Raw genomic sequence first — 26,119 nt, forward strand, 5'->3', positions numbered from 1 at the left:
ACTCAATGTGCCAGACGGAGAGCGAGTCGTCACGAAAGTCGCGGGCATTAAACGGGTGCGAACGCGGACGCGGCAGTTTCACGTTAATTACGTCCGTCTCCGAAAGAGACGCGACAGACAACGAGAGGAGAGTTCCGCGAGCATGGCTTTAAAAACGTCACCGGGCGCGGAGGAGGACGCCTGTCGGAGGGCGGCGAGATCTATTTGAGGCGTTAAAGACTCTGTTAAAGCGGCGGTAACTCGACGTTAAGAAGGCGCGAACGTCGAGTACCGCGGACGACTCGGGGTATTTTTACGCGGCTCGTTGAAGCGTTTATCGACGCCGGGGGAAATTCTTACGAGCTGCTCCAGTCCACTGGAATTAAATCGACCGAGGGAACGTCAAACGTCGCTCGCGCGTCTCGCAAATTATGACGAACCAGATTTTTTTCCTCATCTCTCTCTTTCCTAATGACTCTAAACAATATTATTTAATTATTTACCGTTATTTTAAACAAAAAATTATTCTCTTTACACGATATAATATAAGAGCAAGCAATCGTCTTCTCACGTACGTTTCTCTATAGAGGAACCGCGCTTCACTCGGTTCGATCGCCGATTTCCGTCCTGTCGACCCTTCCGAAACTCGCGAAAAAAGGATAGTGATGAATTCGCGCGCGCGCGCGAAACGAGGCCGAGTTCCTATGAGGATGAGACACGTGCACCTTTAAACCGGCAACCGGTTTCCGCGCGACGTGCGTGTAAAGGCGAGACACACAACTGAGACCGTTCGGCAAGTACGTGCGAGAATTTGTGGCGTAATTGCCGATTCCGTCAATCATCGGGCGACGGTGTTTTCATGCCGCTGCCAAATCCCGCGTGATACGAGATAAACAGCGCGTAATAACAAAGTATAACCGGATAACGACGGCATAATAATGCGAGTTAACGAAGTGAGCGGGGCCTCGAAATTCTCTTTTCAGACATGCGATCGTGAGAAGAGCATAAAATGAAAGGCTAATATCTCGTCGGGCATTATTGTAACCGATGCGGAGCCGGCCAACAAAGTTGTAGTTTTACTCTGTAATTACACGGGCGCGGCAATTTGTATATCATTAAAGGTACGCGCTATTGGGAATAAAAGTTCCACACGAATCGACGGTGTATCTTTAATAAATTATAATTAACCGATAAATAATGACCGAGAAAAAAATATCCGTGTAGTACAAAGAGAAGCTAAATACGTAATGTCGTATATTCTTCAAGTTGTTTAACTGTTTCTTTTTAGATTAATTATATTCCTTTAATTTAATCCTTTCGATCTCGTATGTCTCTCTCGCTTGTCACTTGTATTGCATCGTAACAACTTCAATACTCGGATATCGTTTAATTACCGGTTCATGAAGACAAGAGGAGTGGCGCGGATTAGCGAAGCGCTCGCATTCGCAGTTGAGCCAGCTCGTCGATCTCTCGCGTCACTCCTCTGCCAAGAGCTTGCGTCGATTCCCTCGTGATAACAATGGCCGCGAACAGTGCAAAAAGTGGGCGGCGTGAATGAAAGCGAGACGGACGAAAAGAGAGAGAAACAGAGAGAGCGAGAGAGAGAGAGAGCGAGAGAGAGAGAATGTGCAGGCCACGATCCTGAAAATCGATATCGCGGATACCGAGGTGCTTCCGTGTCGACGCTCGTAATTATATGCCGCGGAGCACGATATACCGCACGATTCCCATTATTGCCATCACGGTAGTGTAACTTATTGTTAACGTACAGAGCACGATGCTCGAGCGATGGTGTTGAATGATGGGTAGCGACCAGCGCTCAAAAGTTTAACCCTTTTCTTACGCGCGATCATTAGAGTACGGAGATATGTAGCGTCTCCCAACGGAAGAAAAGACTAGAGCTGAATGAAAATCGTGAGTCTCACGATTTTTATTTCTTTATCCTTATGCTTTAGTTATAATTATTCCATAACGATTGAACAACCGTGAAATAAGTAATATTAATGTAGATCACTTACAATCATTCATGCGACTGAATTAAATTTAATGTTGTATAATATACATATATACATATATACATTATAGGAAACAGTATTGAAAGGCACTTACAAGTTGCATGAACAATATATTATGTATGCGATTATGATTTAGGAGACAAGAAATCACTAGCGAGTATTAGTTAATCAAACCTGTCGAATTAATTAAAATTACAATTGTAGATTTTACGATTCGTCCCGTTTTATCTACGGTAAGTCCTGTTATAAGTAGAGTATAAACATCAATTATCGTATATGCTTAGAAATCATTGGCACAAGATAGTTATTATCTCGTGGCACGGACTTGCAGCGCGCGTTCGCAAACCATGACAAATTTCGTAACGCCATTTAGATAATTATACATAATTACTACTCATATATACATGTTAATCATTCGTTGAAGTTTCCAACGGTACAATCACTGTAACCGGATCTCTTACTTCATTTGCACGTTGTAGATTGCGATTAAATGAACGGCTCATCGCCGTGACGTTCTGGCCCACATTTAATTTCATATTAAGAAGTTAAAGAGAGGCGGATACTTCTTCAAATATTTCTAGTGTTTATATCGTACATATCGGGAGATACCTTGCTGCGGAATAAAAAAATTAACGAATTAACGAGCAGCATGCAATTACTTCGGTAATATATTTTAAGAAATCGAAGTGACAGGTGTTGCTTAAGTTTTGGCATTCGATAACGCAACTCTAACAAAGTCATGACTTCGGTAATCTCACGGGATATCGAAAGTGCATGATGTATTGCAATAACGCGGAACGAGTTACATCGAAATATCATGGCGAACGAAGTTTCTCCACAAATTACTTCACGTCCCAATGAATCAATCAGGAACGGTGTTTATGAAGTGAAGGCACCGCTGCTCATCAGCGCGATTATGCAAATTCTTAGCTCGTTATGGCAGATAGGAGGCCTCGATGCGATATTTTTCCCCCCCCCCCCCCCCCCCCCGGGGAAACGGCGATCGTGCATCGCACGTCCGGAATACGTAAGCCTCGGCGTACGCGCGTATATTTCAACGACGTTGCGGCGAATAATGCAATTTGCAACTCTCCGCGGATCTTCCACGGCTGCAGCGAACCGATGCGGGCAGACCTTACCCGTATTATTGCCAAGAGTCGGACGCAAGCTGCACCTGCGCGATCCTCAGTGCGCTTCACGCGCGCGCCGCTTTTATCGAGCATTATTTATTTCCCTCCTCCTCCTCATCCTCCCCTTTTGGAAAACATAGCAGAGATATAGCGCCGCGCCGCGCTTCTATAACCATCGAGCGTGTGACGTCCCGTTTACGAGACGCGAAATTATAATCCATAACAGGATGTCCGAGAAGACGCGCGCTTCCTTCCGAGTACTGCGACAAGTTCGCAGTTGGAAAATTTTATCATGAAAATCCCTCCACGTTATTTTCATAAAAGGAGAAGATTGTCTCGAGTCCAACGTTTTTGTTGTTTAAAAATGATTTTAAATGTGCCGATTTATTAAATGTAATATCATTGTAATTTATTAACTCTATGGCATTTGATGGGGGGGGGGGGAGAGCATTCGGCTTGCAACTTAAATTATTTTTGTTTTATGTTTAATTAATCTACTTGTAATTAAATGGCAATCGCTAGTAAAATTGTTCGAATGATTTCTGATAAGTTTTCTCTGGCTAATTGTAAATTTTGATGCGCAGAATCAAGTGGAGAAAAACTCAAAATAGAACAAACACACGGCTGAATATTCATTACGGACCGCCCACTAGAATCTTAATTACCGCCTATCTAATTTAACTCGACAACTGACACATAATACATCTTTGCCATATCGTCCAACGTTTTGTTAACATTACTGTTATCCCGCATATTCAATAGTGTATTTTAATATTGTGTCCCCAAGCGATTGCTGCAAACATGAATTTATGCGAGCATTGTGATACCCATAGTATCTTGCGGTATTTTTTCATGTAAGCTTTTCGAAACATGCGTTGTTTTCTTGGCTTATTCTTAGGCGATTATTCATGGCGAGACTTGTTACTTGGCAATCTTTTTTCTATGTATCGTCGATCACGAGTACAATGATGAATACGCAATAGGCTATACATATTATGGATTCTTTTACATCGATATTGTTCTGTACAAAAGTAGTTAAGAATAAAATTATAGATAGTTCATAACACTACTGTTTGTCTCAACGGTATCTGTTCTTTACACAGTATTAAAATTATATTTAGAATATTCGCGTTTTATTAAGAGTAGAATAAATCCATTTAATGCGATAGAAGGAATTAATGTTATTTAACATCAAGAACGGCAAGAACTTGTTTTCTCAGCGAGCAAACAAGTACTTACTTCCATTTTTTAATTATTTTTTTACATCTCTCAAGTTAGTGCTTTCTTGCTATTTCTGTCATTCGTGATTACGTGTAATCCAACGGAAATGCAAAATGTTCGAGTGCGTATTAATATACTCTAATCGGTTTAAGATTGTTCACTCAAAACAGAACTTCTATTTCAATTTTATCTTCGTTTGACCTCCACTTTTAGCGCGTATGTAACACATTTATCGCGAGAAAAGAAAGCGCGCGTTAAGTAACACATTGATTAAATAAGCGTCACGCGGCGGTGCAGGCGTACGACTCTTTAATTACTATTCCGTTCAGAAAGTCCACAGCCGCGTGTCGATCATCCGCAGCTCGGATGCCATGCTCTCATTAGATTGGGGATGCCGACGTTGAAAAAGAGATTGGATTTACTGCTCTCGAATAAGCGATCGAAAGAAGCTCGCTTTTGCGCAGGCTTCCCTTCGTGAGAATATTGAAGATAATTAATTCTCTCAGATAATTGATTAATCGGTTAACTTATATTATTCCATGAAGATTGGTTAATATACGGTCTCTTAAAATTATATTGTCTATACAGAACTCTTTATTTTTATAGCTCTTTTTTGCAATGTATGAGAATATTTACTCGTTGAATATCGATTAACTGGTTAATCGTAGGTCATATTTTTCACGCGGGATCCGCACCGTAAGGAGCTAATAAATTGGAGCTTATAGGTATTATATCAGGGGATTTTCTGGTATTCTCGTCGCATATTTAACGCTAGACTTCTCGGCATTGTTTTGTTAGGTGTAACTGTTGAGTGTTTTCCTTACAGTGACATTGATCTTTTTATCAGAAAGATTAGACACATCAGGCAAAGTTACATTTGTACTAAATGGACATTAGAATGCGATCCTTTTCCTCGACGCGTCACGCTCTTGAGCGACGGCCGTCGCTGAGCTCCAAGTTCGTTCTACAAACTTCACGCTCTAGCCTGCTACTTACGAAGAAGGCAGGTGCGCCTCTAGGCTAACTCGCTTTCCTCGAGTGAACTCGCGCGAATGTTAATTGTGCGCTATTATTGGCAACGACCGGTCATGGAATTCTCCGCTTCTTTGAACTCGCTTGGATCGGTTCTCATTCCAAGATCTCGCCATGAGGTAAGTTACTTACGTAAAACGTGCAGTGATTACGCGATGGCGTTAAACGCGATAATAATAAATGATACGAAGTCGCGCCAATAGATTTTACAAGAAAATAGGAAGCGATATTTATATTCAGTTATAATAAACTTGAATTTTGAGTACATAAATAAACGAGATAAATTTCCTCGGCTGTACGTCTCTTTCCACTTGCAAAAGCATCCTAAATGAAAATGTTTGACACCTGCAGCGAATGATGCGTCAAGAGTCACGTGTGAGTCGGAAAGTAGTGATTTTTAAACGCCACGCAAGACAAATGGCGAATTGTTTATTCCGAAACGATCTACGAACATTCCTTCATTTCTATCGTGACAATTCGCACAAGCATTCTACATGATTACTTGTCATGATCTCTAATGACTTACCTGGGACGCCGACGGATACGAGTATCCGAATTGCGCGTACGCTGACATGTCTAGAGTCTACGAGCGTTGAGTCTACGTGCAGTCCTCCGTCTTTTTCTCTCTGTATATATTGCGGAACCAAAGAGGATCAGGACACAAATGCATCTGCACGCACTACACTCCCTCTCTCTCTCGCTCTCTCTTTCTCTTTCTCTCTCTCTCTCTTTCTCTCCCTCGCTCTCACTGACAAGTTTCTACGCGCGGCAATATCGTAACGACATACGGGAAACGAAACGGGACGACGGAGCGCGACGAACGTTCGCCGGCGAGGAGTGCCATCAGGCTGCCCCGAGGTCCTGGGCGGCCGTACTCGGCCTCATGACGCACGTTTTTCTTCTTCAGCCACGCGGCTTCGTCAACGGAGTGTCATCGCGCTGTTTTGCGAATTACGCGCACTTCAATCCTGAATTCCTGCTTTGGATGCTTCCCAAGGTGGAGCGAGGAACGACGGGGTCAGCGTAGACGCGCTATACCGAGGACGACTCTTCTCCTTGCTACGGCACGGAACGGTTCACGACTCGCGACACGTCGCGTCATGAAAACAGCTGACACGGGACGCAGCACCGGGACGTGATAGCAGTATCAGGATAACGACACCGAGGAAGCGGGACGGACATTCGGACAGAGAGGCGAGCGAAGCGTCACGACCGGTTAGATATAGAGAGCTCACACAGTTCGTTCGTTCGTTCGGTCCGTCCCCTGCTCTCACAGGGCACTCCAGTCTGCGACTGACTCGGCACCACTCACACCACTTCAGCGGGCTTCTCCACTCCGCTCTGTCACGGCTCCCCCTCTGGCGAGGAAAACCGAAAGCAACGCTACTCCCACCATACGTCGTGGGCGGTGACTCGGATAAAACGGAGCAATCGCGAGATAGCGCGTTGGCCTAGGGGCGGGCTCCACGGGCTGTACGATTGTCTGTGATTGGTTGCGAGCACTTGGCGCGCGGGCGGTGGTGTTTTTTGAACGTGCCCATCGACATCCCGACGCCCTTCGTCCCCTCTATTCACCACCGAGAAACCACCAGCGAGTGAACGATCTAGCGAGCTGCGTCGCGACGCCTTGCTTCGCCACGGGACGTTGCACGGCCACGACTGAACAAGGAGAAACGAGTATGTTTACGCGGCTCTACTCTTGTCAACCCAACGGCAAGGGACTTAAATAAATCCACATTCCTCCGCCCTCCTTACCGTATCACCCATACGTCGCCTATGTAAGGAGAGCGCACTAGTTTTGCACCTTTTGTCCGGTTCACAAGATTGCAAAGTACCAGGAAGCAAAGGTTGTGAAGCCTTTCGTGAAATGCCAACAGGCCCATTTTAGTTTCAAAGTAAAAGGAATTATCTTATGTTTTAAGATAAGCCATTTTTCACGAAAGTTTTATTGAATAAAATAATTTATAATAATATAATAGCGTAATCAATTTTTAATTAAACATATTTTGATATTCAATAACATCATTTTAATATTTAACAACATAATTTTAATATTTAATGGCATAACTTTTGGAAGTTGGATTCATATTATAAATAACATATTTCATCAGTAGAAAATTTGCAAACTCAAAATTCTTACAATGGGATATTAATAGACAAAGAATGGTTAGGTATATTTTGTACAATCGTAAAATAAAATTATAGAAATAATATTGTACCTTTTTTTTGGCGCCAGTACATAAGCCAAAGATTTGTTCTGGTCTATTGTTATATCGTTGAAAATTTCACGAGAACACCGAGCAGATTAGCCGTGGGATTTACCCCGTACTGTGCTACTTGGAATAATTTCACGGGTTATTAAATCGTACCAATGGACCGAAACCATTAACTGCGACAAAACATTTATTCGCTAAATTAGGGTAAAAGATTTGTAGATTGTTTGCTCGTATATATAAGAATTTTCTTTATGAAAAAGTAAGATCCGATAACTGTTGTCTAAAGAGCTCTATATAAATTATTGAATTATTAAATTGCACCCCAGAGATATTATTATCTTAAAAATAACTTAAATAAAAAATTTAATTGATAATTATTTTTATAATTTTTATAATAATTTTTACATTTATTTACTGTCCATATAAGAATAATTATTTATTTATATCAGGTATATTATATCAGGTATAAGAATTATTATTATTTATTTTAAACACCTACACATACTAGTAACGGAACATAATCAATAATAAAAATATTTAAAGTAACGATATACTATATAGAGGAGTGCTTATGACAAACACAACACTACTAAGCTTCATTTCTTGAAAACACGAATCTGGAGAACAAGGGTGAACGGATGAATGGTCGACGGGCCGTCGGGGGACAACGAGAAAATAGTAGTTGCGATGCAACAAGATCTACCGCTGCTAATAGGATTAGCCGACAGGTTGACGAGGTCTTCGGGAGATAAACATCCTTTTGAGGACTTTGTACCTGTATCCCGAAGTTCTTCGAGGAAACGGTCACGGGACCCTCCGGATGATTTATTGTTCTGCGTAAACCTGGTGACCTGCCGATCACGCCCTTATAACGAACTGACGGTCAATGTTATAATGCGAACATTTCAGGAAACCATGTCCTAAAACCACCACGATTGTTATATCGTGGAGACGTAGCTGGTGCTATAATTTCCTCCAAAGTCACATGCGACGTCGAAACCACACAATAATTCGCTTAATCCCTCTCGTTCTCTGGGGATCATCGTTCGCACACCAAACAAGAGACAACCAAACATCGCATTTTCACCACACATTCAACGCCGAATGCGCTTCCGTCCTTTCGTTTCATGTTAACATACCAAATTCCCTTGTAAATGCCAAATATATTCGCTAAACAAACATCCGCTAATGATATCAGTGTGACGGTGTTATAATTTATGTGCATGAAAATTTGTTATATATGAACGTGATATAATTAAGTGATTTGAATATATGTATGAGAAATGCACTATGATTCAAATTAATCGATGTTGTGGAATACTTCTTTTATAATTGAAGTTGAAAATTTATAGAGTCCGTTTCACAAATTTGTCGTGACGAGATTTTATCTTTTATAAAAAGATGTAACAAGATATTTTTTATCAGAGAATAAAAGGTTTCGGATTTTGTAAAGCATGTAACGATATTGTCTACGGCGTTTGCCGCTCGCCGTGACGGACGTCGAATAATTAAACGAGAAGAATTACGCGACGAATGCGGTGGTGACAAAATGAAATGTGGCGGCAGCTGGCGCGCGATGTGAAAATATCACTCGGATTGTTGAATGTCCATTTGTGTTTCGCCGTTGGACGTAACATTTATGATTACGGGAGTAAAACAGTACTCGCGGTTCGTCAGTTTTTATTGTTACACTCGGCCCGTTGTACTGTCGAGCATGAATTCACGGACAAAAGTAATAATATCACGGGAACGAAAGGCTATCTGCCGCCAAAATTTTACATCGTTCGATTATTTTCCAGATCGCAATCGCATGCTGTCATTGCGACGTTATTTTCAATGTTTGGACCGATATTTTAAAGCCGAAGAAAAAAGATCTTAATGGATTTAACATCGATATGCACACAGAGGAATAGATATCCGATTTTTGTGTTTACAAGTCACGTTTCTAACTGGACGACGACAGTTGTAAATCTCGGCTGAAATATCTGCAGTCAAACTGCGCAGGGTCGTTTGGTGTTTACAGCCGTCAAGTTTTTTCGAGTCTGATAAGGCGAAGGTTTCTACCAGAAGAAGGAACTGCCGGGTCCTATCCCGCCGGCCAGTGTGTTCCACTACTTGTCCGCAGGTCGAGTAAAAGTTAAACGGCCGTGTCCACTCGGTCCGTCTCCAGCGATAAGAATGCTTAATAAGGCACCAAACTACCCCGTCCACCTTCCTACTTCCTTACCCTTGTTCGTGAAAGGCCTCTCCTTTATCTCAACATCGACCTAGTTAGGCAAGCTCCATATTTTTTCTCCAGTTCTTTAGTTTTTCTAATCTTCAAGAACAAATTCTGCAAAGCTGTTTTACGAAAAAAAATAAAGAAAAGCTTATTGTTACACTTTCCTTTTTTTTTTTCAAATTCGTGCTTCTCTTTTCAAATCTATTCATCGAGCTTATTTCATTGTACCGTTGTAACACTATGGTTAGCTTTTATGACTACTTTATGACATTTTCTCGCCATAGGTTCTACCGCTCTCCAAAAACGAATCATTAGTTCTCTACCGCGGCGGAATTATAAAAGCGGGTCTAATTCGAGTGCCGTCGAACGGCGCGATTTACACCGTGGAATAAAACAAAAGATTGTTACGTAGGTTTCCGAGGCGAGCACGCTAAGGAAGAAGGAAGCTAATAAGGGGAGGTCCAGACTGCCCCGGCGCCTTCGGGATACCTTCGAGGAGCACCGCAGTTTTATTGGTCGGAACGTCCTTGTTCCTTCGTCCGTTTTCCTCTTCTATACTACTTCTGCGCCGACTTCGTCTTCCTCTTCGGCACACGGTATGGCCGACCAGAATGTTGCCGTAAAAAAAGCCGATCCCTTCCCCAGACCTCTTGTCCGTCCCTCTCCTCACCTTCTTCTCGTTCCCGTTCTCCCCCCGTAGAACGACGAACGAACGACCAACGAAATGTCAACCGTAAACCTCGCGAGGCAACACTAATTAACCCGACCGAAATAAACTGCAGCGCTCAACGGCGCTCCTCCGTCTCCCTCTCACTCGCTCGTCGAACGTCTTCTTCTTTTGTTCGCGCGGACAGATTCTACAGCCCTCGGTGAAGTTATAAGAAATATCTTGAAGCAGTCTTGAAATTCCTAATCGACCTGTTATAAAAGACCGCAAACCGTGGAAAATCGAACTAGACGAAAAAGTTTAATTTTTTGTACTATGTTCTAAATTATGTTATATGTAAATGTATAATTACTTGAAATATTTAATAACAATGTGACACGTTTTTAACGAAATAGATAATTCATTTGAGTTTTCGTGGGTAACAAAATAATAGTTAATGGATATGCATTACATCTCGCATAACGCGTATCACGTTCAAACCGATGAAAACGTGTAGCCGAAAAAAGGGAAGATTTCATCAGTCACCACTGGATTTTATCGGCGCCGATATATATCGTTCCGATGCGCGATCGTCCGGAGAAATAAATCGGGGCTTTTTTGGCATAAGAGTAGGAAACATTGCTTTCAGTGCGGACGGTAGTACAAAGGGGCAAATCCGGATGACTCCCTTGTTCACTTTCGTTCTCGCACTTCCACCTCGAAACAGTCGAATCCGCGGGGTTTCCCCTATACCGCCCGCTGCCAGGCATTTCCATTTTATCCCGCACACGAAAGAGGGACGCGTCAACCGCCATACATAACGCGGAGATATCTACGAAAACGCCTATACCAGTTGCTATTTTATTTTTAAAAGATCATTGAAAGAATCGCACGTGTAAGGCACTTAAGATCGACGGTTGTATTAAGAGCTGTTTGTACAACAAACGATTTTTAAATTAAGTATATATTGAAATAATATAGCAAATTATTAATGACAAAGAATATAATTCAAGCGATAAAAATTATTGATGTAATAATGAATAATTTTTTAGTATCTTATGATCAACATTTGTAAACATTTCGATTACTGAGCATTATAACATAATATGTATATTCTATCGAAGAGAGTTTAGAAAAAGCAAGGTTTACGCGTTATTGCGACACAGTGAAACGCGACAGAGCGATCAACCGAATTCGGTTGGATGCAGAGTACCGTGGCGACATTGTTAGGCTTCGTCGAGCCTAATTGTCGAGCGGTTTTCGTTAAAAGCGCGTCCCTTGGCGCGGATGTACGCGCGTGTGCATCGTCCCTTCATTCTTGTCCCCTGTGCAACCGCGCTGTTTATTGTCTCTGGCCGCACGTTTTCGAGCGCTGCAACGTGCACGCCGCCGGCCGATGCATCGAATAGTCGCGGAGAGCGTCAATAGCGGCGCGATTATGGCGTGCGTGGGAAGAGAAAAAGGGAAAACCGCCGGGAAAGGACGGCTGGCGGTATTGCACGAAAATACTACAAAGCATGCATTTAGTCGCTATCGCGATATCGCAATTGTGTGCGATGCCATTATACAGCTATTATCCATTGTTTATGAATACTGAAACGTATCACATGCCTGTTACAAGCATCGCGATGCATTCTGGATTCTTTGCAACATCATATCAGCAGCATGACAGATTTTGTGATACGCTTCGTAAGCAAAAGTCTACATGAGTAACATGACAGAATACAGCAATAAAATATTAAAATTAAAGATACGACATATCGCCAAAGTTTGTAACGTTTAACTCTACTGCTTCCCGCATTGAAATGTAATATTAAGATACCGATTAGATTCTCATTCCTCGCGCAAAGCAGAGTAGAAACAGGACAGCAGAAGCTGGAGGTAACAGGAAGCATATAGGCCTTCGCCAGAACGTCTGCATTTAATGGTTACATCAGGAAGTATGCAAAGCCCTAAGGTTAATATCTTTCCTTATGAACATCGCATGAGTTCGCGCGAAGCTCGTACGGAAGGAAATGCCAAAGGACACGGTTCGCAAGTAATCTACGCCTATGGCGTATTAACAGTTCCGACAACACGCATTCGTTCTCGTGACGCGTATGCACGATAGTTTTCGCTCCTTCCCCTATCTCGCTGTAGATTGTGCTCTTCCTCCGGCGCGGCGTCCGCAATCAGGTGCAAAGCACGAGGTATCGCATGAGCGGTTATTGCCGCGATGTTACGTGCCCATGGAAAATGAATAGGTAATTATAACGCATCCATAATGCAGGGGGACAAGGTCGTACCTTCGACGAGCGCACGATCGCGGTCCGCTTCTCGGAAGAGGGACCGCGATGCAGTTCAAGAGAGAGTTCGCGGTTCCTATATCGCAAAAAGAAATGGAGAAAAGAAAGAGAGAGAGAGAGAGAGAGAGAGAGAGAAGAACTCAAATCACACGGTACTCATTGAAATTCATTTGCGGCCGCCTTTCGTCTGCGCTCCTCCTTTCTTTAGCATCTCTAGCTCGTTTATGTGCTTGCGCGCACACGGATGTGCGAAGTATTCGAGGCACGACGCGCCGTGAACTGCGCGTACCCGGCGAGGAACACGGACGCGTATACATGCGCGTGAACACGCGCATTCTGTAATTGCGCTTTATTGCGCGTTACGACGATTAGAATTAGAGAGCGATCGAGACTTCTCCTACGAAAACGGTAGTCGTAACAATATCTTTCGACGCCGCTGCCGGGAAAGATTACGCCTCGGCTAACCGCCATGTGCGCACGGCGCAGTAATTGATTTAAAACGTATAATAATTCAAGGAGATAGCGGATGCAAAAGTAGCGGAGAAAACGTAGCTGTAGCATAGCGGAATTACGATCGGCAAATTACGGATGGTATTTCTCCATGCTTTCCGATAACAGCGTACGTTCAAGCGATTATTGCTAAGTAATGAACTGCCACCGATGGATAATTTATCCTTATTGGTTAAATGTTGTTAATTATGGCCTCCACAATTAAAATTGGTTTTTTTTTTCAATTTCGCGAACCGTCGTGTATCAAAAACGTCATTTTGCCTTTATATATAATTTCAAAAATTGCAGTAGACGTCGACAAAAATACACAGCACAATTATCTAAATTTTAACGACTTTTGAGGACTTTCTATCGCGGAAAATGCCTCGGGTCACTGTTACATTACACTTAGATACAATCACTTTGCGGTGAAGAAGTGTAATACATTCTCGAAGAGTCCGTCTTCATACTTCGGTCAAACCTCGCAGGAGTGCAGGTCAGAGTGCAACGATTTTCCATAAGGCAGATTGCACGAGATTCCGGGAGCCTCGCGTGGTGCGGTGTCTTGTGTACGTGCGCGGTTCTGCCATCCTGCGATTGTATGCAACAAAGTAGAGGTGGCGGCGTTGCATCGGACTCGCCGCGCCGGGTCGGGCGAGTCGCGGCGAATGGGGATAATGATCGACGGAAGTGTTCGTGCTAAAATATGCAGATCCGGCTAAAATTACCGGAGAAGTACCACCTAGCCGACTCGGCCGACCGGCCGCCGAGAGGGAGGCGAGACTATTGGTGTGCATCGTGTGCTCGCGGCTCGGCCTCGGATCGGCTTGGCTCTACTCAACGTATGCAACTATGCACGCCGCTGGAGCGTGGGCGATGGTCGATGGCAATGATGATTATTTCTTGACGTGCCTTCGTTTATTCCCGAGGATGGACACGGAAATCTACAGCGCAGTCCAAAAAATTTTGATGGCTCCACGACATATAAACCACCATTTGTGATAAATGATTCTGTCATGTATTTCGCGGAAAAAGCGCGGTATAACAAAAGCTATAAAATTGGTAAAATTCAAATACGTTCGAATATTTTCGGATTGAAACTGCCTCAAATCCACACATAAAATTAAAAATGTGCTATTTAATTGTTAAAAAATGTCAAAGTTAGAGCGATGAACGTAAAAATAATTTTAATTGCACGCAAAAAGCTATAAAATTAATTATTTTACCACAACATATACAGGATGTGCGCACACTGGATGAATTACATTATAATTTGTTTATACGTCACTTGGAAAATTAGCATACTCGATTAATTAAGAATAGGTCTAATTAAGAATAGCCCCGCCTCATTATATTCTAGTCGGTACGTAGGAAACGTTAATTCGAACGGTAGAAATGTTCAAGCAGGAACGTCGCCAGCATCTTACGTATGCATAGTGTCTTGTCACAGGAACCAATTAACTTCTTTACAAGGAACGACCATTACCTCAGAATGCGTTAAAATGACCGGTGAGAGCAAGGAAATCGCAATGTCAACGGTAAAACCGACGATTGCTTAACAAGCACCGCGGCGATTTCCCAACTCTTAACAGCGATTATAGTAACCGGAAAAGAGGTCCGCGAAGAAATTTAATGAATCGTCCTAATCCGCCAACATTCACTATAGTTTATAAATACCTCCAAGAAAACTCAAGGAATAACTTCCGAAAGCATGTGACGTTTATTGGAATTCTTTAGTAAGAATTAAATTTTCCCTCCAATCTTAAGGTGATACTCTGTGTAATTTACATCGAGATCCAATTACATGTGAGCCTCCAAAGGGTGATCGACTACGGCTGTCGTCACGCAGCCGGCAATGGCCGGCAAGAGGGAAAAAGAAATTTATCTAACGAATCTCTTATTCTCTTTTTTCCACGATAAAGGAAATGTAACATTTTATTGTGACATCGTAATCGCGGATCGCGCTTGTAAGTGATACACACTCGCGCGTAGACAAGAGCATTACGCGGTTGCGAAAAAATCGCTGCGGCGGTCTCGTGTCTTTACACGCGTTGCAAACTATATGTGTAACGCGACGAATAAGAAGCGTACGCCTACTATAATCTGTTAACAAATATCCAAGACAGATTGTTAACACGCGTTTACGATGATTTATTTTGCCGATGTTCGGACATCATACACTCGCTTTAAATACACACGATATCGAATTATCATGAATAATCAGAAAAAGAGAAAAATTTTCCATAAAAGCAGCTATTTAATGCTGAGAGAACTCTCTTGGCATTGAACGGAAGTATACAGAGATAAGTATTTACGCCTAAAAGCTTATTAAGTCTTTAACTTATCGTCGTAATATCGAATACGATATTTATAAAGTGACACGTAAAATGACGCTTTATTTATTTCTTTTGTGGGAAATGGAAATTACGCGTTCTCGTAGATAAACGGCTACAAGAGTACACATTACTTCACGTATAACTGAAATGGTATTTCTAACAAGATATAGAATACTTAAATTTTAAAAAGTTTTTATTCTGTTGTAAAACTATGTTATAAGCATATACAAGACTAGCGGACGCAATCCGCTCTCGGAGGCTAACGGTCGAAAATTGTCACGTCCAAATAAACCCGTAGTTGTGTTGCGATCGACGAGAGAGGAACGGTATGATGGATAGTCGCAGACGCTTTTATCAGTCGTTTAAGCGCGATCGTGCCTCGATTGTCGATGAGCACGGGTCGGCATTCACGATTTCGCAACGCGCGCGCGGATATTGTTTGTCAATGAGATATCCTGAAATGTTCCCAGAAAGTACCTCCGCGATGATCATCCGTCACCGACGAGACGCGCCTCGCGCGTGATCAAAATCACGACGACTCCGACGTGCGAATATCGAGACTCATGCCGTGGATTGCACGATAATAGAAGAGGGGATAATTATGCGTCTTCTAAAAGCGATGCGATCTCTCGAAGGAAATTATGAGGCCGTGAACATTTCTGATATCGTGTTATGCCTGAGTTTCTTGATGATGCGAAAATTTCACTCAGAAAACATAGAAATTTTAAGAAGCATATTTTATTGGCGAAAAAATTGAGTGACTAGAAAAAAATAGAATTTGTTGTGAAAACTGATATTAAAAAATATTATTTTATAAATTTATTCTTTACTTTCTATCTCTAGAGTGTATGAACATTATTTCGTGTCTCTATGTTGCTAATCGTATTTAGCGCATTAAATCTTTCAGCTTTACCGAAAGTAAGTCATGGCTCTTGCTCGAGATCGTTCGCGTGCCCCAACCGATAACTTAACGATTTCTAAGAATACTTGCTCCGGAAACGATATACGGATACACCTGATTAATGCGCGACGTAACCAGCCATAAGTGCATGTCATTAACGGGCGTTCATTTTTCATTGGGATATTCACGGGGACGCGTGTGCCCGCGTCGAGCCGGTGTATACATTTCCGATGAGAGATCGGAGAGACCGCAGCCCGTTGTGTTCGGATATCGGCATACCCTGTACACACATTAACCGGCCGATATATACGAAAGCCTTTAGCCGACTCGCGAGCGGGAATAATAATTTCGAATGTTCCTCTCGAAGATAGATACGGACACGAAGAGGGTGAGAGGGACGTATGGGCGCTGGACGTTAAACGAAGACAGAGGCGACGAACCGAAGAGATAAAGAATGAGAGAAAATGGGAGAAAGAAAGAGAGAGAGAGAGAAAAAGAGAGAGAGAGAGAGAGGGGGGGTTGAGATATACGTTACAGGTGAGAGCGCGAGTATCGCGTGCTGCAAACGAGCCGGCAGCTGCCCGCTTCTGGCTACACGGTCCCGGGTATTAATATGCGACTGACCGAGTGGGACTGATGCTTTTGCTGTAGAGTAAACCGCTGGGCCGGTAGTATTACGTCACATCAGCCGTACGCATCGCGGCCGATCGTGTCCTTTTGCCTTTTCCCGTGCGCACCCTGCGCCGCGTCAATCTGCCGCATCGCTGAATTGTTAAATTACAGTTTATATTACGCACGTCTCTACGTTCTGTTGGACGTGAAAGAAGAAAGACGACGCGACGGTCGCATGAACGTCGCGTCGCTCGTCCGGACTGATACCGCGTTCCCCTTTCGGATAATTATTTTTAGTCAAGTTATATGCACGAATAGCGTGAAACTCCGTCGCGATGAAGGAAGGAACGAGGAATTAAACGATTTTATTTATTTTATGTCGGGAATCGTTCACTTCATGAATATCGGTCTTACACGCGAGGATTTTGAAAAGCGGCATGCGGCGACGGCGCATGGAACGTCGGAAGGTTGACTGACATGTTACCGTCTACCGCACTAATATTAAACTATCATCGTGGAAGGTTCCGAGCGCCGTTTCTTTTCGGTTTCTTTAGCTCGTGCTCACGTGCATGTGAGCGATGGGTCACGTGAGCGGCCCTGCCGGCGAGTATATGTTGATTTACGCCGATCGTGAGGCTCCCGATATACTTTGTCGAGAAGAGAGGTGTATTAAGTGTGCGAGAACCCGGGGCCCGGTGTTCCCTCCCTCCCGTCATTAGAGTTCCTCAAGAATGAGTGCTTTTTCATTTTCATGCGCTGGCCGCCGGCAAAGAGTGGGGCCCCGTCGAGTCCCGCGGCATAGTCGGAACATCGGACCCTCGTTTGAAGCGAAATGCCCTGGTATTATAGCACGGTATGCCACCGTCCGCATTTTTCCAACATCTTTGTGTTAAAAATATAATCAAGATGCACATTTACAATGAAATGACACAAATTTTTAAAATAGCATCGCTCGTGTTGCGCTACTCTTGCAGAGTCCCGCGGCACAATTTGTTCTAAATGCGCATATCGTTGAATCACGTCAGAGAAATTACGTTTCCCCCTGTGTGTGTTAGCGGAAAATTCGCCGTTAGTGAAGACCTCACTCGTGTACGACACCGCAAAAATGCCGCGTCACGACTTCCTTATCGGCCCAATGGATCCGGCCAGGTGGCGGCGCGGTCGGGCGCACCGAGGAAAGCGAGCGCAGAAGCGGGCGGAAAAGAAGCGCAGTGAGCTGAATTAAAAGAACGACTTGTCGGTTAGTTGACTCTCTCCGGCTCATAGTTTTTCTCCCTCCGTGAGAACGCGAAGAGGAGCGAGAGGCGAAAAAAGAGAGCGAGAGAATGAGAGGGAAGAAGCAATCTGTTTTCAGCCCGGGATAACTCCGCAGCCTCCTTCGCTTCTCTCCCCTTGGTCGGTCCCTAGCCTATCTACCTTTCATCCCCCTTTTTCATTCCCCATTGCGGGGTTACGGAGCACGGCTCGGTAACCTCCCATCGACGACGCTTCTCTATCGCCGCCCGCCGCCGTAGCGGGCGTAAAAAGCACATCCGAATTGAATCATTGCTGAATAAGCGGGAAAGTGGCTGCGCCGGATGGAAGGAAATCGGGAAGAGCGGCTAACCCCCGAGTGTAGCGGAGGGTCGTTTTCCATCCGACTCATTGGTACACTTCTTCCCTCGTGTCGAACGCGCCTCTCCTCTTCCCTATCTCTCTTCGAGCATCGCAAAAGCATTTGAACCGCGCTCTTTCTTTCACCTATTCTTTTCGCTCCACCACACGAAACTCGGACGAACTTTAGAAAATTTATTCCTCTGCAAGTTGAGAACGCAAAAACTTTGGAATTTTATTCAAACATTGAGGAGGAGTTACTTCAAAATTTTGGCGCATGCGTTTATATTTTAAATCTAACGAGAATTATCATAAGACGTTTTACATGTTTCAATTTAGAGAAATGTACCGTATCAGCTCAAACGCGTTGTCATTGCTCGTTTCTCTAATCTCACACGGGGGACTCGTATAGGGTCGCACGATACCTTCGAAAACTTCTCCTGGAAAATTAGTTACTGCCGGAAGATACTTCGCTCGACAATGGTGCAGCCCCTCAGAATGGTGGAGAGGTCGAACCGCTAACTGTTGCGTCGAAACCTGTACGATGCCTCCTGGCTAATAAAGTAACTTCCACGAGACGATGAAAGAAAGGAAAATTCACGACATGTATGTGTGTGCGTGTACACGCATACACACTTCACCATCGTCAGAATAAAGGCAGCGAGAATTGTGCTTTATACGCGCTCCCACAACCTACTCGTACTCGCGTTAACGTGCGTCGAGATAAATCCACCCTTGTAGCGAAGCGTGTCGGTCGACCGAGGGTCGTTCAATTAGGACGAAACCTCCCCTTCAAGCGGCGAAAGCCAACTTGCCGTTTACATCGCGGACGAAAACTTTCGATAAGAGTATCGTTTCCAAGAGTGCGTGTGCTTTGAAAACGCAATGGTCCGATTTTCATCTCCCTGCTCCGCGCGAATTTGGGGTCAAAAATACAGCCATTGATTAAAGAAAAAGCCTAAAAGTGCTTTTAGTTGTTAATAACTCATCGACACCATCTTGTTTGACCGAAAAGATTAATACTGTTATATTTTGGATAAATACCATAATTAGTTACATATTTTCAATGGTAATAGAAATTATTAATATATGATTGTTATCACGTATCTACAGTTAATAAATATGTGAATTGTTAAAAAATAAGTTCTAACACGATACATCTTCCCGTAAAAACATTTCAACCAAAGAGGAAGGCAACTCTATATAGTCGCTGATGGAGTTATAGTGCATTTTATGGGGGGCGCAAAAAATATTTTTATTGCGAGCGGCGGGCGTATCGCTACTGAGGCGATCCGAAAGCGGTGCGGTGGTTTACGGTCCGCCGAATTTATTCTCGCGTGAGAGGGAGCCGCCGCGGTCTACTGGTGACACAAAAGAAAAGCTTCTCTCGTGCGCCACGTCTATAATCCAGCAATCCTTGTTCTTGGCCGCGTGATTACTTCCGTTACGAAACGGCGAGCGCCTTTAAACGTATCGGGCTGTTTCATCGGCCGCGGCGGATCCCCGCCGATATAGCGTCGGAAACTTGACGGAGCATGACGGTTGCTCGCGGAAAAAAAAGGTATGCCTATAAGTATATACCGTTTTTTAATCTCGCCTATACGGGACTCTCTTGCGAATACTCGATACAATCTTTTCAGCAACAAGTGGTCGATTGTTTCCTTTTCCTCGCGCACTCGGGGGCTTTCGTCGACTCGGACGTTTTCGAATTCCCAGAAGGTTGTCGAAGGACTCGAAGCCTCTCTCGGCATTCTGCTGCGGAGAATTATTGCACTGACGGTAGAGTAACAGGAATAGAATAACGGGTCGAGATTTCTAAGCTTCTGACCTTAAATCTCACAGATATTTCGTTTTATAAATGTTTCGTTCAGAATCTTACATTTCGTAGAATGTAGAACTGTCCAATTGATTTCAATCGTGGGAGCCCCTTTCGAAAGTATTAACTTTAGACCTCGAATACAATCATTATTCACACCCCTGCCTAATGTACCGCTGTTGCGGTGATGTATTCGAGATGAGCGGCGGGACGGAGAGAAAATACGGGCGCCGACGTGGTCTGTAACCGTAACCATTAGGGTACCGTGAGTTCGTCGCGCTCGACAGCGACATTGCGCCCTGCACGTGTCCGGTCGATGCGGGACGCACGTGTCACGTGTGCCCGAGGAAGCTCCGTTCGGCGGACTTGTGAGCGACTGGAATCAAACGACGACGAGGACGACGGCGACGACGGCGACGAAGGGGGACGACGACGGAAGGACATCGTCCTGGATGGAAACAGGAAGGGTGGCGACAAGTGCTTACACGACAAGTGCGTATCCCGCGCGCGACAAAGTGCGACAAAAGTACGGAATGCACGGTCGTGTGAACCTTGCAACGAGTCGCCTCGAAAAAGGCGATGTCATCGAACTGGGTTCTCGAGAGGGCTAAGCGTTCACTCGGGTGACACATCTCTCCCCCCTTAGAATAGCATGAAGGCCTTTCCCTCGTCGCGTGGGATATTAAATCGCGGATAGACAGCATGGTCTGATGGAAAGTTTAGAGAGATCTTGCATTGCTCGGAATGTCATTGGATTGAGTAGAAAATGCGATTGTAAATTGGCTGATTTTGGACAATATCCGAGAGAAAAATATAATATAATTTTCTTGGCATCTCTTATAACAATGTGATAATTAATAAACAGATGTTATATTTTCCATGATGTTAGATTTTAATAACGCATTCTGTAGCTGGGAAAATTACCGCATCGTTAGAATAAAATTAACGACGTAATCATATTTATATACATAGCGTGCGTTCGGAATATAATAGAATATAATTAACGAGCACGCGAGTAATATTCATTAATACGAAATTAACAGCCCTAAGAAAACAAGTAGCGTAACGCTGTAATTATCTCGTCATTATATGCAAATAGTTTTTAGCGCCGCATATCAGTCGTCAAATATTATTTCCCACGATCGTGATTGGCAGTCTCCGAGTGATTACACGAGTAGTCAGGAACATAAAAAAGGTGTCCGAACAATCGTCGCCATGCACCGAGCGCATTCAGACGTAGGAATTTAGTCGTAACACGCGACTTACATCAATTACACGAGGGAGAGGAAGAACGGGAGGAAGACTTATGCCGTCTAACTCTCCGCCACGAATTGAAATTCCTTCAAAGCCCCTCGGATACGATGCTTCGCAAATCGTTCATGGCTGCGTTCTACCGCGCCTCGTATCGACGCTTCGCTCGTCCGACACGAACGTGCCGAGCAAGCCACATGCTCCATCGCTTTGATTCCTTCATCCCGGTCGACGTTTTTCCTCGCTACCGTAGAATGCCCGGCAGAACGGGGCAATTCGGAAGCGGGACGCGCGACGCCGTTATCGCCATCGAATCGACCGAGTTCTCTCACGGAACCCGTACGTGCTCGCGTCGTCGGTAGTCCGCTCCGTGTTCGCTTCGCCTCGGAATTCACGATTTTCGGTGTGAACGGGTGCTCGAGCTATCGAACACGATGGAATGTCGCGTGCGCGGACGCTACCGGGGACTCGGGTTTAAGCTACGCCGATCTACGACTCATATGAGGCCCGAGACAGAGAATAGGAAGAAGCGAGAAGAGAGGAAGAGAGGAAGAGAGGTAGCAGCGAGCGCACACGTCGGAGGAATACGAAAATCGACGGTCGATCGGCGCTCGAACGCCTGAGTTTCCTATGCGCGAGTAATAAGACCAGATATTCCCACACGGGCCCCAAGCTGGGCTCGCCCTTCCGCCCGCCCGCCCGTCGTGGGAAACTTATACGTGAGTCGAGCGATGCGCTGAAGCATCCACCCCGCGAAACCAGCTTCGAGAAGCCTTGAAGCTTTCGCGACGCAGGTGCGATTCGATTAGCAGCCTATATTTCGGCGCGCCGACATTTTTCAGCGCTGCAGCTGGGACGTGCCGTGCGCGCATTTGTCACGTGTTGGACACGGCGCGAGGGATGGTGCCCCGCCGTATTTTAATTGGACCGATCGCTTACTTTAATCCTTTTCGGTACGAAGACGCCATCGCGTTTTCGTGTCTCGTTTTAACAAGGCACCGGCCACAGTCGCTGATTGGCGCGATCATCGTGACATAGAAAACGTTCTCGATGAAATTAGCGCAACGAATCTGTGCTTTTCACCGACATTCTATTCACGAATCGCCTATATTTTTCTTTACGGAAGCATCTATTCTATACGATCGCATAATACGCAATAATATTTCCTTGAACTATAATCTTTGATTTCTTATTGTTAGCTTTGCTGGCCGCGTTAATGCTATTGTGATAGAATAACTCGGAGTCGTTTTTTTAGATTTAGCTTATGGAAATGTATAGAACATTGTCAACGTTTCTCAACTTATAAAATAAAATAGCAATCAAAATTCTATTTTAAATAACATTAATTAAAATATACATATTTCGACATCTCTTTCAAATAAAATTAAAGAGATTACGTTTTTTTAAACGATAAGATCCTCTGGGGAAGCTTTGATTTTACTGAATAGTGATGTGCGATATATTACGACATTTATTGTCATCGTGCATGATGGATTATGGTCGATCGTCGTGTCTCGGGATTCACGCGTGCATATGTACACGACGGCGCGGCGGAAGGAAGGATGCCAGGTAGGGCGACCTGTATCGGAGGTGAATCTGAGCCCCGATCGGGGCAGCGGAGATGCAGGTGCCTCTAGAAACCGGCGACGAACGAACGGTAGGGACGGGGACATGGGAGAGGCGTAAAGGAAGCGAGCCGGGGCCCTGCACGCGCCTCTGACGCGCCGATGCCACCGATATCTTCTTCTTAAACTTTCCTATCCGCTCATTCATGCCCAACTAAATGCCTATAATTTCGGGTATGATTACAGGGCACCGTAACCAACGCCCCGTGGATTCATGCTGCCCCGCCGAGAGAGAGAAAGAGAGAGAGGAAGAGAGACAGAGAAAGAGCTCGTTATGCAAGGGGGCCCGACGAAATTGAAACGGAACGAGCCGGCGCCCCTCGGTTCGTCGATCGTTTGAGGACGATTCTTTCCCTGCGTCTCGTCCTTTCGCACACACACAGGTAACGTATATATAATAACAACATATAAATCCCCGCCCCCAGCTTCGGACCAATCGGACCGATGACAGGTGGCCCCGCGTGATTATTACTAATTTGCTGTAGGCTTGAGCAAACAGAGAAATCGCCACGACTATCCAGGTGCTTTCTACCTCGGTGCAGCCTACTGGAATGTTGCCGGAGCTCGCGGTTCGACCGCTTCGGCTCCTCGTGAGACCCTCAATTCGGTCTCTTAATTGCGGCCCGATATACGGGGTGTCCGAAATACAGTTCGTAAATTTAAGAATATATCTCTCGCGTTTTTCGAACCGAATAAAAAGATGCTAAGCGCGTGATTACGATAAAGAGATCTTTCGTAAACTACTAATAGTAAGTCGCGAATCGCCGTTCTTGAATTATATATATTACCTTTTACTCCTGAAAGATAAAAACGAGTCTTGAAAGAAGAAATACGAGTTTATAGCAACATGCTCGTGTCATTAAATTATTAATCTATACGATCGCCACTAGTGGTCGTCGGAAAATTGAAGGATAGAGATTGGAGTAAATAAAAAAAAAATGGCGCCTGATAATAATGATGTATCATAATTGACGTACTAAGGAAGTTACGGAAGCTATGGGGACGATCGCCAAGAGCGGCGTAATTGAACATACGTTCCTCGATCCTCGTGTGTGACGTACGTGCCGCGATCGTTTTCACGGAATGAAATCAGCGCGCCTCGCCGTATCATTATGATAATGATTTCCACACCGGAATCCCCGACGGGTTTTATTAAAAAGAGCTATCTGGCGCAAATGCGCGCAGCCCTCCGGCCGTACCGGATAAATAGGTTCTTCAAGGTGTTCGCGCCAATAAAACAAGTTTGCACGTAAAATGACAGACCTCAGCCGTACAAATACCGAAATTGTCGGAGGTTTAAGTAAAAGAGGGTATAATTATATGTACCCTACTCGCGCACGGAACAGCCGCCGTCAGCCTGGTTTCTTCGCTTTAATTCAACATAAACTCCTCATATTACGAATTAATTAACCGTATCGTTAAAATATTGTTAAATAAAAAGTCAAGATGAACGTTTGCCCACGCGCGGCAACGAAAAAGCGCCGTCGATTTGCAGATGAACGCTAATCCGATTCCGCTCACGTCACGATGATCGAAGAATTATTTCAGGATTTTGCTAATAACATATTTATCTCGCAGATATCTCTGTGTGGTATCATATCATATCTTGTATTTATCACATATGCTTCGCTCTTCCCGCGCTTTTTGTTCTTGCAAACTCATTCGATTCGCATCTCTTAAATAACGAATTTCACGTTGCAGAGCGCACTAAAGCGCAATTTACTACAAAAGATGGAAGAAGAGACTTACCTCTTGATGCTGGATTAAGAAGTCGGAGGCGGACGGTGGCGGGGGTGGTTCCGCGGCGGAGACCTCTTGGAGCAGTCCCACGTGATCCCAACAGTCTTCGGACATGTCCATGGTTGGTCCTTCCTCCCTTCGCCTTCTGAACGGGTCCTCCCCCGTGGAGAACGGGGTAAGCCGAACCTTCCTGTCCCCCCTGGCTTTCGCGACACGTCTTCTTAACTTCCCCGATACACAACTGCGTACGCGCGAGGTACGATCGAGAGGAAGGTACTATTAGGCACAGTCACTTTCAAAAAAAAAAAAATCCAGTCACGTATCCCAGTCACAATGATATCGGCATGACACACCGGGCGGCCGGTGCACCACCGCCGGGAAGAAGAAAGAGAAGAAGAGGAGATCCACGTACGTATGTACTACGTAGTACACCGATTCGCCGACGACGGAGTCGACGTGTCGCGTGACCGCGTTCTCTGACGAACGACAAACGAGGCGGCGACGACGACGGCGGCGTCGAGGACACGACGACGGCCGTCGGTGGTGGTCAGTCGGCGTGGAATGAAGTTCGCCCGCGGGTTAGGTTGGGTTAGCCAGCGAGCGGGAGTTGTGCAGCATCAGAGCGCGCGCGGCAAGAGAGACGAGAGAGGGTCGTCGCTGGTGAGAGAGAGGGGGGAGAGGAGAATAGAGGGAGCGGGAGATAGAGAAAGAGAAAGAGAGAGAGTGAGCGAACGAGAGGGTGAAAACGACGGCGGGTGGGGTGCAGAGAGAATGAGAGAGACAGAGAGACAGAGAGAGAGAGAGAGAGACAGAGAGAGAGAGAGAGAGAGAGAGAGAGAGAGAGAGAGAGAGAGAGAGAGAGAGAGAGAGAGAGAGAGAGAGAGAGAGAGAGAGAGAGAGAGAGAGAGAGAGAGAGAGAGAGAGGTGTAAGGCGTAAGTCTGCCCTAGTCGCTCGCTTAACCGTGCAGGAGGTGGCGCCAATATAAACCGTACCCCTCCTCCGAGGTCCCC

At 44.7% G+C, this 26,119-nt stretch overlaps 2 protein-coding genes across 3 annotated transcripts in view; one reads left to right on the forward strand and one right to left on the reverse strand.

Moving 5' to 3' along the window:
* LOC139780991 (homeobox protein caupolican) overlaps positions 1–25,253 on the reverse strand; it is a 60,310-nt gene extending 35,057 nt beyond the window's left edge. The window contains exon 1 of one of the 2 annotated variants that reach the window (XM_071719790.1): positions 25,118–25,253. In XM_071719790.1, coding sequence (XP_071575891.1) covers positions 25,118–25,228 — 111 coding nt within the window. In that variant the 5' untranslated portion in view covers positions 25,229–25,253. Of the gene's footprint in view, positions 1–5,903; positions 6,680–25,117 lie in introns of those variants that run through there. The other variant, XM_071719868.1, reaches the window with a different exon arrangement.
* The window catches only part of Sowah (ankyrin repeat domain family member sosondowah), a 107,063-nt gene continuing 106,102 nt past the window's right edge, over positions 25,159–26,119 (forward strand). The window contains exon 1 of the mRNA XM_071726126.1: positions 25,159–25,283. The gene's annotated coding sequence lies outside the window, so the exon portion shown is untranslated. The remainder of the gene's footprint in view (positions 25,284–26,119) is intronic.

The sequence above is a fragment of the Temnothorax nylanderi genome, unplaced genomic scaffold (genome assembly GCF_030848795.1).
Source record: "Temnothorax nylanderi isolate EJ_2023f unplaced genomic scaffold, tnyl_v1.0 TNYL_tig0001_pilon, whole genome shotgun sequence".
NCBI lineage: Eukaryota > Metazoa > Arthropoda > Insecta > Hymenoptera > Formicidae > Temnothorax > Temnothorax nylanderi.